This window comes from Garra rufa, chromosome 16 (assembly GCF_049309525.1).
Source record: "Garra rufa chromosome 16, GarRuf1.0, whole genome shotgun sequence".
Classification (NCBI taxonomy): domain Eukaryota; kingdom Metazoa; phylum Chordata; class Actinopteri; order Cypriniformes; family Cyprinidae; genus Garra; species Garra rufa.
This window is the reverse complement of record NC_133376.1, coordinates 33,602,212-33,614,347: the sequence shown is the minus strand read 5'-3', so window position 1 is coordinate 33,614,347 and position 12,136 is coordinate 33,602,212. Positions and strand designations below refer to the sequence as shown.

At 35.1% G+C, this 12,136-nt stretch overlaps 1 protein-coding gene across 1 annotated transcript in view; it reads right to left on the bottom strand.

Annotated features, from left to right (window-relative positions):
* gpc3 (glypican 3) overlaps positions 1-12,136 on the bottom strand; it is a 197,846-nt gene that overhangs the window by 62,849 nt on the left and 122,861 nt on the right. The window contains exon 6 of the mRNA XM_073821219.1: positions 9,859-9,970. Coding sequence (XP_073677320.1) covers positions 9,859-9,970 — 112 coding nt within the window. The remainder of the gene's footprint in view (positions 1-9,858; positions 9,971-12,136) is intronic.

Here is a 12,136-nt window from a genome sequence, read left to right as displayed (position 1 = left end):
TGTGTTTTTGTCAGCTGCTTGGTTCCTATTTCCTGCTGGCTGGCCTCACTGCTCTACAATTCTGGTTTGAAGTAAACATATAAACCTTGAACCTCTAATATATTCTGATTGTGCAGCTTGTTCGCTTTTATTCTGGACAGACAAATTACTTCTGTCTCTGGAAACTTTGTTTCACGGTGTTAGTGCTTAAATGTTAAATGCAGGGGGGTTTTGTCTTAGCCGAAGTCTGATTCAGGGAAATTTTACACATTTATTAAGGTTAATTTTTAAGAACAAACGAGAGGTTTTGTAATTTAACAACTCCCCTCAAAGAAGTAAACTGTCCACAAATGACGCACTGTTCTTGTATAAACACGAAGAGACGCTGCAGACTTTACAGATCAGCATGAGTGAATGTTTGACAGTCATGGGAACAAACACAAACACACATGAAGACAGACGGAGGGTGTTTGCTGCGAGCTTCATCTCTGAACATCTCTGCCATTTCCTCCAGGCACAAATATACCGTTGATAAACACTAGCATAATATGTATGCATTAGCACTGTATATGTAGGGTTAAAATTGGCACTTGCCACCAAGCAAAATAAGGATGAAAATCATCCATGGCGGGAAAACACTCATCAACCTGCCAGTTTGGTGGGTTAAGATTCATAAATGTCGTCTTCCAACTGGGAACCTTAATGCAACTCAAACTGTTTTTCATTAAATTACATTAACAATGATGTGAGACAAATATTACTGTTTTAAACTTCAGTTTAAAAGGTTAGTTCACTCAAAAATGAAAATTACCCCATGATCTATTCACCCTCAATCCATCCTAGGTGTATATAACGTTCTTCTGACGGATGAAAACAATCAAAGTTACATTAAAAAATGTCCTTGCTCTTCCAAGTTTTATTATGGCAGTGAATGGGTGTTGAGATTTTGAAATGTAATAAAGTGCATCCATCCATCATAAAAAGTGCTCCACATGGCTCTGGAGAGTTAAAAAAATCCATCCTGACACATGTGCAAATGCTAAACTAGCTGGGAACTCATTTCTGATAATACTCCGCCTGCTTCTGCCATATTACGGCAGCAAACTTCCTTGACTATTACGCCGAAATGGAAGTGTAGTTCCTAATCTTATCAGCCTAGAAATTCGCAGCTTTGCATTTCCACCGGTCTTAGTACACGATATAACTACAGAAGAGTCAAGTTTTAAATACAACATGATTAGCAAGTTACTAGCATGATTCTGTTTTGATTGGCATGTTACTAGCATGTTGTTTGCATTATTAGCAAGTTACAAGCATGTTTCTAACATGATTAGCATGTTAACTGCTAACTGTCCGCTAACTGTTGTTCACATGTTCACAAGAGTGGCATTCCAGTGGATGATCTAGGGCTCTAGATTACTGTTTAGAAAGTTTTAAATATGATTTTTTTCCTACACAAATGCATCGATTTGCTTTAGAAGTTCTTAATAATCACCCAAAGCTGTGTGGAGTATTTTTTTTATGATGGATGGATGCACTTTATTTTGCTTCAAAATCTCAACACCCATTCACTGTCATTATAAAGCTTGGAAGAGCCAGGACATTTTTAATATAACTCTGACCGTATTCTTTTGAAAGAAGAAACTCATGTAATAATATATATATATATATATATATATATATGTGCCATTTTATTTTAATTAAGGTGTTCATTGCAAATCATCATATTAAGCTGGCTAATGCGCTAACTCGCATACATTTAGGCCTGAGAGATCGTCTCTGACTGAGTCATGTTCAGGCATGCAGATAAGAACACACAGACTCTTTGAGCACTTGCCCAGTTGGAATAGCTTGAGCACCAAGTCATTTTTTTCATTTATAGAGACGAGCTTACTCTAAACTTGGCCCCGCACAGCCATTACATCAGCCGCATTAGGCGTGAGAAATCAGGGTCTGCAGAGCTGAGGGAGGGTAAAGTTTTGTCTTTTGGTGTTCAGTGCGCTCCCCGGTGGCTTTCTTTCAGAAGAGGCCCAAATCGGAGCCAACAAGCCATCTCTAGCGCCGCTGCGCTAACGCACTTCGGGACACAGGCTTGTCACGCTATATGCCCCGGGAACAGAAATATTTCAAACACTGTTAAGAGCTTCCAAAAACCTTATTGCTCCATAAAATCAAAAAGGTCCACACCCAAAATGTTTTATAGAACTACAACTTAGAAAGTGTAGCACATACTAAAAGTAACAAGCCTCCCAGGCTAGAAGATGAGATATTGGCTTTCTGAAACGCTAGGAAAAGTCTGATACGAGTGATCTGTCTGTCCGCTCTGGGAAATAACTCAAACCCCCGGCTATTGGAAACAAATGAGAACACACATTAGCACGGTGCCAGATAACACCAGATGTAAACTATTATCACAGGGTTAAGTAAAACTGAACATTTGATTAAAACATGTTTGAGTTTCTGCTGGGGAAGTAAAGGAAACACTACCAGTCGCAATAAAGCCTCGTTCAAGACACAGACGTGTCATTGATAGTTAGTAAATAGTATGTCACTCTGTTTTGACAAGGAATCCGTTTTTTTCGTGTTAAATCAATGTTTTGCATGGGAACGATTTGAATATAAACAGCAGCAGTATAAACACGATGAGGGATTATTAATGCGTGACTTATTTGCATAAAGTTCAACTTCATCATGTTGCCAAAACTCAAAGTAAACATGAATTATTAAAGAACGAATCATTTATGAATGTTTTAAACAGTCTCTGCCATGGTGCAAGGGGCTTAATTAGGTACGTTTTTGATTCCTGCGCAATCTGTGAGTTGCTCATGCCGTTGGAAATCGTTGTGTCTTGTCCCGTTCTATCTCATTAAGGACATTGTGTGCTTTCAAATGAGTTGACTGCCATACTAATCTCATGTTTGTCAGAGGATGCCATAGTAAAAACAGTTTAATCAACAACCCACACAAACATCTTATCCTGCATGACTGTACTTGTGAGGTCCTCACTAATATAGCAAAACCTGTTACTAGTTAAAGGAGAAGTTCACTTCCAAGATGTTTATGTCTTTCTTTCTTCAGTCACATAGAAATTAAGTATTTTGAGGAAAACATTCCAGGATTTTTCTCCATACAGTGGACTTTAATGGTTGAAGGTCCAAATTTCAGTTTCAATGCAGCTTTAAAGGGCTCTACACGATCCAAGCCGAGGAATCAGGGTCAGCCATTTTCTAAAAAAATGTAAAAAGCATATACAGTGGTGTGAAAAAGTGTTGGCCCCCTTTCTGATTTTTAATTTTTTTGCATGTTTGTCACACTTTAATGTTTTAAATCATCAAACTAATTTAAATATTAATCAAAGATAACACAAGTAAACACAACATGCAGTTTTTGAATGAAGTTTTTTATTATGAAGGGAAAACAAAATCCAAACCCACATGGCCCTGTGTGAAAAAGTGTTTGTCCCTAAACTTAATAACTGGTTGGGCCACCCTTAGCAGCAACAACTGCAATCAAGCGTTTGCGATAACTTGCAATGAGTCTGTTACAGCGCTGTGCAGGAATTTTGGCCCAATCATCTTGGCAGAATTGTTGTAATTCAGCCACATTGGAGGGTTTTCGAGCATGAATCGCCTTTTTAAGGTCATGCCACAGCATCTCAATTGGATTCAGATCAGGACTTTGACTATAGGCCACTCCAAAGTCTTCATTTTGTTTTTCTTCATCCATTCAGTGGTGGATTTGCTGGTGTGTTTTGGATCATTGTCCTGCTGCAGAACCCAAGTTTGCTTCAACTTGAGGTCACGAACAGATGGCCAGACATTGTCCTTCAGGATTTTTTGGTAGACAGCAGAATTCATGGTTAGATTTATCCCAGCAAGTCTTCCAGGTCAAGAAGCAGCAAAACAGCCCCAGACCATCACACTACCACCATCATATTTTACTGTTGGTATGATGTTCTTTTTCTGAAATGCTGTGTTACTTTTACGCCAGATGTAACGGGACACACACCTTACAAAAAGTTAAACTTTTCTCTCGTCAGTCCACAGAGTATTTTCCCAAAAGTCTTGGGGATCATCAAGATGTGTTCTGGCAAAACTGAGACGAGCCTTTATGTTCTTTTTTCTCAGCAGCGGTTTTCATGTAGGCCATTTTTGCCCAGTCTTTTTCTCATGGCGGAGTCATGAACACTGACCTTAACTGAGGCAAGAGAGGCCTGCAGTTCTTTAGATGTTGTTGTGGGGTCTTTTGTGACCTCTTGGATGAGTCGTCATTGTGCTTTTGGGATAATTTTGGTCAGCTGGCAACTGGAGTCCCAAAGCTTTAGAAATGGCTTTAGAACCTTTTCCAGACTGATAGATCTCAATTACTTTCTTTCTCATTTGTTCCTGAATTTCTTTGGATCTCAACATGATGTGTAGCTTTTGAGGATATTTTGGTCTACTTCACTTTGTCAGTAATCAGGCCTGGGTATGGCTAGAGAAACTGAACTGAGGTGTGATAAACCACAGTTATGTTTTAGGGGGGGGGGGGGGGGGCATGTGGGTTTGGATTTTTTTTACCTTCATAAAAAAAACTTTCATTAAAAACTGCATGTTGTGTTTACTTGTGTTATCTTTGATTAATATTTAAATTCATTTGATGATCTGAAACATTAAAGTGTGATAAACATGCAAAAAAAATTAAAATCAGGAAGGGGGCCAACACTTTTTCACACCACTGTAAATATTAACCACAAATGCTCATCTTGCACCAGCTCTGCAATACAAATCACGAGTAATCACGTTGGAAAAGTCACATGTGGTTAGTTCTGTCTGTGTACTTCGGTTCAAAAAGGCAGGGTAGGACGAAAAACTCCTTCAACTTCAAAATCGTCCACACATCGCTGTTTTACATTTTTCTGCAAAGGCGGTTTGACTTTCTTTGCACGTTTGCTTTATAAACACTGGGTAGGTACTTCTGCCTATGTCACATATAGAGTTGGGTATCGTGAAGAGAGACACATGCATTCGCATTTTAATGTAAATTTAAATGGTTTAAGTGCCGGGAGGGAAAAAACATGCACACTGTTTGCTAACAGAACACACATCTAAAGTGCGAGCACAGAGAACAGCACAAAGAACCCGGCCTGCGTCCGTTGTCGAACCGCCCCATGCAGAAAAGGTTGCTCCAAGCTGGAACGGGCTTCTCTTTCACATTTACACTCTTAAAGATAAAGGTACTTTAAAAGGTTCTTCACAAGCGATGCCAAAGAAGAACCATTTTGGGTTCCACAAAGAACCATTCAGTTAAGAGTTCTTTAAAGAACCATCTCTTTCTTACTTTTTAATAATCTGAAGAACCTTCTTTTGCCACAAAGAACCCTTTGGGAAACAAAGGTTCTTCAGATGTTAAAGGTTCTCTATGGAACTATTTAAACAAAAAAGTTTTTCTATGGCACCGTGAAGTACCTTTATTTTTAAAACTGACTAATATGCACAGAAAACGACAATATATCACCATAAACACAGCCATTTTTGTCTTAAGTAAATGCAAATAGATGTGAAAGATGTGTGTAACAAGTATTTTTAGATCTGCATGCGTTTGGTGTTAAAGAAACAACAGCCTAACAAACATGCTGCCTGTCATTAAAGTTAATCAAAGAACAAAAGAAAATCATTTACTGATCTTGACTGAATATCTTTCGTAACTTTGATGAGGATTCATCTACATATTATTTATGAGAACAAAACAGTGTTTTTAAACTTTTGATTTCAATTTGTTTAGTTGTATTTATTTATACTATTGTTAACTTTTTTTTTCTATTTTATTACTGACTGTTCACTTGTCTTTAACAATTTGCAATGTTTGAAATGTATTAGTCTAGTTGTTTTTGCTGTGGTATTTTTTGTTAAAACCATAGGCAAAAGTTTATAAGACACAAAAACAGTGTAAAAGTGCCTAGATGTTCTGTAAGCTGCTTGCTCATGTTATTTATCTGCAACAGAACACTGTAAAAAGATGTAATAAGTATGTTGAAATCAAAACTAGGAATCAATAAGAATCGAAATTGATACGCAGAATCAAAATCGGTATCGATAAAATTGATCAAATTTAAAATATACCCAACCCTAGTCACGCATGCGTGATTATGTTGTGCGTAAGGTAGAGCTAATGCAAGACGAGCATTTGTAATTAAAAAGTATATACATTTGTTTTTATTTTCTTAGAAAATGAGCGATCGTTTCACTAGATAAGACGCTTATTCCTCAGCTGGGATCGTGTAGAGCCCTTTGAAGCTGCATTAAAACAGCAATTTGGACCACTGAAGTCCACTATATGGAGAAAAATCCTGGAAGCTTTTCCTCAAAAACCTTAATTTCTTTTCGACTGACAAAAGAAAGACATGAACATTTTAGAAGAGATGGGGGTGAGTAAATTATCTGAAAATGTTTGATACTTCTCCTTTAAAATGTCATAAATGTATCAGTCAAATCATGCATCACTAACCTAAAGAAAACAATGGAAGTCTATGACATAATATAGTCAAACATACATGTGTCCACACATTTGTTTATGTGTTTATAGGGGCCACGGATGTGTATATCTGTGGTGTGCAGATGCCACAGAGGTCTGTTGAAATGCATATGCCATTTGCCTACCAGACATGAGCAGCACTGACATCATACAGTCACCAGATCTATATCATCTGTGTGTGGTGTGTATAAACGCTACATACATCAGCATGAGGTATTTGCAACAATGCTAATACACATGACAGAATACAGTTGAGGTCTAGGGTATGTTTTCATTTTGACTGTGTGCAAATTATTGTCATGCACATAAATTATATGATGGTGTGTCTTGAAACAACAGCTGGACACTTCACAGGAGCTGCGCAAGAGGAAGAAACAGATGGGAGGAAGGTCATAGTAAGTTTTTCAAAGATAGATGGAGAAGAGAAGAGAAGAGAAGAGAAGAGAAGAGAAGAGAAGAGAAGAGAAGAGAAGAGAAGAGAAGAGAAGAGAAGAGAAGAGAAGAGAAGAGAAGAGAAGGTCTGTTTGCAGAGTAACTGAGAAAATGAGGGCCTGTCCCATGGCAGGCGTGACCTCACAGCTCTTCTCCACAGCCTGAGGGCAGACGAGACCCACGACTCATCTGAGCTGCTCTGATGTCTCTGTGTCTCTGTGGTCTGTTTAAACAAGAGCGCTGCGCTAATCCACTCAGATGGGGCCATTGAGTTTGAGGCCGTGGTGGGTTTCTATAACATACAGACACACACACACACACACACACACACACACACACACAAAACTACACGCAAAGCAAACACGTATACATATCATCCTGCTTTGAGGCAAGATATACACAGGACCCCACACGCTCTCTTATTTCTCCCTTGATTGAAGAAAAATTAAAGATTAAAGGAAATTAATTTTAATTAATCAACAAGATTAAATAAAAATTAACAAATAAAAAGAGCAGAGGGAGTTAACAAGCATTATTAGTAGACAAAATAAAGTAGAGCAACAACAAAAAAGACATTTTATAGCAAAACACGCAAAACAAAATACGACAAAGCAGACATGAACATTTGTACAAGTAGTAATGAAAAACAAAATAAAGCAAACTGTCTATAATAAAAACAAATAAAAACGCAAACTAAAAAGTAGTATTAAAAAAATAAAATAAAGCAGAACAAAACAGCACAATAATAAAATAAAATAAATAACAATAGTGCAAAGGGAGCAGTATTAATAGACAAAATAATGCAGAGTACCAACAACAAAAAACTGTTTATTGCAAAAAACAAACAAACAAACAAACAAACAAACACACAACACAGCACAAAGCAGAAATAAAAAAATAGTTTAAACAAGTATTAATAAAAAAACTAAATAAAGCAAAGAAAAACAGTCTATAATAAAAACAAATAAAAAATCAAAACAAAAATTAGTATTAAAAAAATAAAAAGTAGAGCAAATAACAACAAAAAAATACAAAAATACAAATAAAAATACTTAAATTAAAAATAATTAAATAACTAAATAACTAAAAAAAAATGAAATACCAATAGTGCAAAGTGAGTTAATGCAGTATTAATAGACAAAACAAAGCAAAGTAACAACAAAAAGAAACAAACAGAAAAACACAAAAAATAATAATACAAAGCAGAAATGGAAAAATAAAACCAAGTAAAATAAAATAAAATAAACTATTAAATAACAATAGGGAGTTAATAAGCAGAATTAATAAACAAAATAAAGCAAAGTAACAACAACAACAAACAAAACAAAAAAGGCCAAAGCAGAAAAAAAACTTTTAACAAATAGAAAAAAAAATAACAATGCAAGCGAAAAAACTGTCTAAAATAAAAACATAAAAAAAACCCCAAAAACAAACAAACACAAAACAAACTAGAACAAATCAGAAATAAACTAAAATAGTTTTAAAAAGTAGTAATAAAAAACAAAATAAAGCAAACAAAAAAAGTATTAAAATTTAAAATAAAGCAGAAAAAACAACATTAATTCAAAACAAATATAAATAAAATAATATAAAATAAATAAACAATCAAAAAATAATAATAAAAGGAATAAATTAGAAAGGTCTCATTAATTAAATGACGATAACACTTTAGTTTAGGGACCAATTCTAACTATTAACTAGTTGCTTATTAGCATGCCTTTTATTAACATATTGGCTGTTTATTATTACTTATAAAGCACATATTCTGCATGACCATAATCTGCATCCCTAATCCTATCCAGTATCTAAACTTAACAATTATCTTACTAACTATTATTAAGCAGCAAATTAGGAATTTACTGAGGCAAAAGTCGTAGTTAATGGTTTGTTAATAGTGAAAATTGGACCTTAAAATAAAGTGGGATGAATTTTTAACTCAAGTTGGGTTTTCAGTTAAGTTTCAATTTTTTTCACATGTATTTTCACTAAATATTCCTCTGCTCTTGCCTTTACCAGTTTATACTATTGTTAGCACTTCACGCTTTATGTTGTATTCCTCACTTTAAGTTCACTTTAGATAAATGAGTTTGCTGAATGAATAAATGTATTGAAATGTAAATGTAAAATGGATAAAGTAAAAGCGAAAGATGATTTATAAGCTTGTTTCTTCATGGGGATCTAAAAATCTCCCCACAAGGTCAAATTGACTGGTATTAGTATACTTTTGAGGACCTTTGGTCTTTATAATGTATGCAAATACCAGATACACGTACGCAAAGAAACTTGGAATGAGCTGCACTAACTGTAGCCTATAGCTATTCACAATGAGGTTGCATTGCAACATACATTTAATCCCAGCCAAAAACACACATCCTGCAGGTACAGAGGAAGCACAGAAAGAGGTGTCCTTTAGATTGCCCGGTGAACTTCCTGTGGATGAGCCAGATGCTGTTCTCTCAGGATTAGCCGAGTATATACACAGAAAACCCTAAAGGGTCAAATATCGCTGTGGGATCTCGGTCACAATAGGGAACGAACTGTACATGAAATATAAGCAGACACACCCTGACTCACACACACACAGTCAAGGTGATACGACACGCAGCTGTTGTTTTTTAAAGGCAGACAGGAAGAAAGTGAATGAAAGCCTCTGCTTTGTCTGCATTAGAGCACAGATACCGGCAGCCCCTATCGCACGTCCTGATAATCTACAAGACAGCACGGCCATAAAACAGAGCGCAGACATGTACATCTGTGTGTGTGATGACAGGCAGACTGTTGTGACCGAGTTAAAACAGAGGTGATGAGTTTATGTACGGCTGTATGACTGTGTGCTGAATGACAGCATGGCAGTGTAGGATTATTCACAGATGTGCACTGTGAAGTTCACGTGTAAAATAGTGTACGCGTGTTTTGTGATAAAAACGAACTCACCTGATTGATGTGTTTGAGTTTGTCGATGATCTGGCTGATGACGGGTTCAGGAGGTTTTTGTCTGGATTCTGAGCCATGTGGATGGACTTTCTTCAGCCCTGGACCAGGAAACCTGCAAAATGTTCATTAGTCATATTTAAACTAAATTACAGGTTTTAATGCACATGGAGATTGGGGCTAGTTGTCACACTTTTACTACAACATTGGGTGGTTTTAATTTTTAAAAAGCCAATTTCTATGTAAATTCAAACATTAAAGCTATTAACATTTACACTGTTACTGTCCAGATAAAAAATATTTGAATGCATTTAAAATGTCATTTATTCCTGGGATTAAAACTAAATTTTAGCATATTATTCCAGTCTTCAGTGTCACATATTTCAGAAATCATTCCAAAATGATAATTTGCTGTTCCAGAAACTTTTTTGTTAATATTAACAATATTTAAAACAGTTGAGTCATTTTTTTCAGGATTCTCTGATGAAGAGAAAGATTCAAAGATTTCTTTAAGATTTATCTTAAAGAAAAAATAGTTTAGAAAATAGTAGAAAAAGCTTTTTTTGAGGACAAAAAGTATTGAAATTTATACTTTTATTTAGCAAGGATGCTTTAAATTAATCAAAAGTGATAATAAAGACATTTATGATGTTACATAAGCTGTTTATTTCAGATAAATGCTGTTCTTCTGAACTTTCTTTTCGTCAAAGAAACCTGAAAACAGTCTACTCAGCTGTTTTTAACATAATAATAAATAATAAATGTTTTTTGAGCAGCAAATCAGAATATTAGAATTTCTGAAGGATCATGTGACTGAAGTAATGATGCAAAAAATTCAGCTTTGAAATCACAAGAATAAATTACATTTTAAAATATATTCAAATAGAAAACAGTAATTTTAAATAGTAAAAATATTTCAAAATTGTACTATTTTTTGCTGTACTTTGAATCAAATAAATGCAGGATATATAGATAACAGTTTTAAATTACATGAGTGTCAGAAAGCAACATACAAAACCACAGCTAGAGAAAACACTCAATTGTGTAACTGGACTTTTGACTTTAAACCTGATAGTGACCAAGATGGAGCCGTTCCCTATGTGACAACTAGCCCTATATATGAGAAAGAAATTTCATTCAAATGCATGATCTCATCTTAACAGCTGATAATTACATATCATCCATTATTCAACCGTCCATAGTTTCAAAGGTCTTTGACCAAATCAGCCAAAAGAACAGGAGCACTAAAATTGGCCTCTACTGCCACCTAGAGGCAAACATGTGACCATAGGAATTTCATTCCAGCAAAAATGAAACATTATAAACCTTTAAAAATAATTTTTAACATTCAACACATTCAATTATGGTGCACAAGGACATTCAAAGATTTCAAAGGCACTTTGCGACAAATAATACATCAGTTATTTTTAGATACCAAGGGCTTTTTGAAGAAATTATCCCTTTTGTTTCCACTGTTCAAAATTATTCAAGGCTTAAAGAAAGAAAAGAAACGGGAGCATAAATATGAGTGGTATCTAATAGTTAATCAAAATCTGCAGTCTGATATATTTTTTAAAAATTCCTGTTTTGTTGTAGCTCTTATCAGATCTACAGATACACACACTTAACTCAACAGTACAACGGCACAACTGGGTCAGACATGTGCTGGCATCTGAATGTTTCTGAGCAACTGGAGCATATGTTGGGCATCATCAACTGCTAAAAATGTGTGTGTGTCTGCGCCCAAGTGTTCCCCGATCCCCCCGGGCCCCTTGGACTCATGTTCCAGTTAATTACTCCCTATTAAAAGCTAATTAGTGTTGATGCACACGGGCACATTGGTGCAAGCACTGAGGCGACAGAGAGACAGTGAGTGACAGATCCGATACGGTCATGACACCAACCTCCATGTCCACCGAAGCCCTTGCTCATAAAGAACATACATTGCAAAAAATAATTTAGTTAATTTGTATTTTTTTTGTCTTGTTTTCCAGTTAAAAAAAATTTCCATTATATATATATATATATATATATATATATACACTGATAAAAAAACATACGTAATTAATTAATTAAACTAAAAGAACAAACTCTTCTGAAACTCAAGAACATACACTGCAAAAAATGTAGTTAATTTTTATTTTTTGGTCTTGTTTTTCAATAAAAAATGTAATATTTACATAATATATATTACATTTTTTATTACATAATATATATATTATGTAAATATTACATTTTTTATTGAAAAACAAGACCAAAAAATGTAGTTAATTTTTATTTT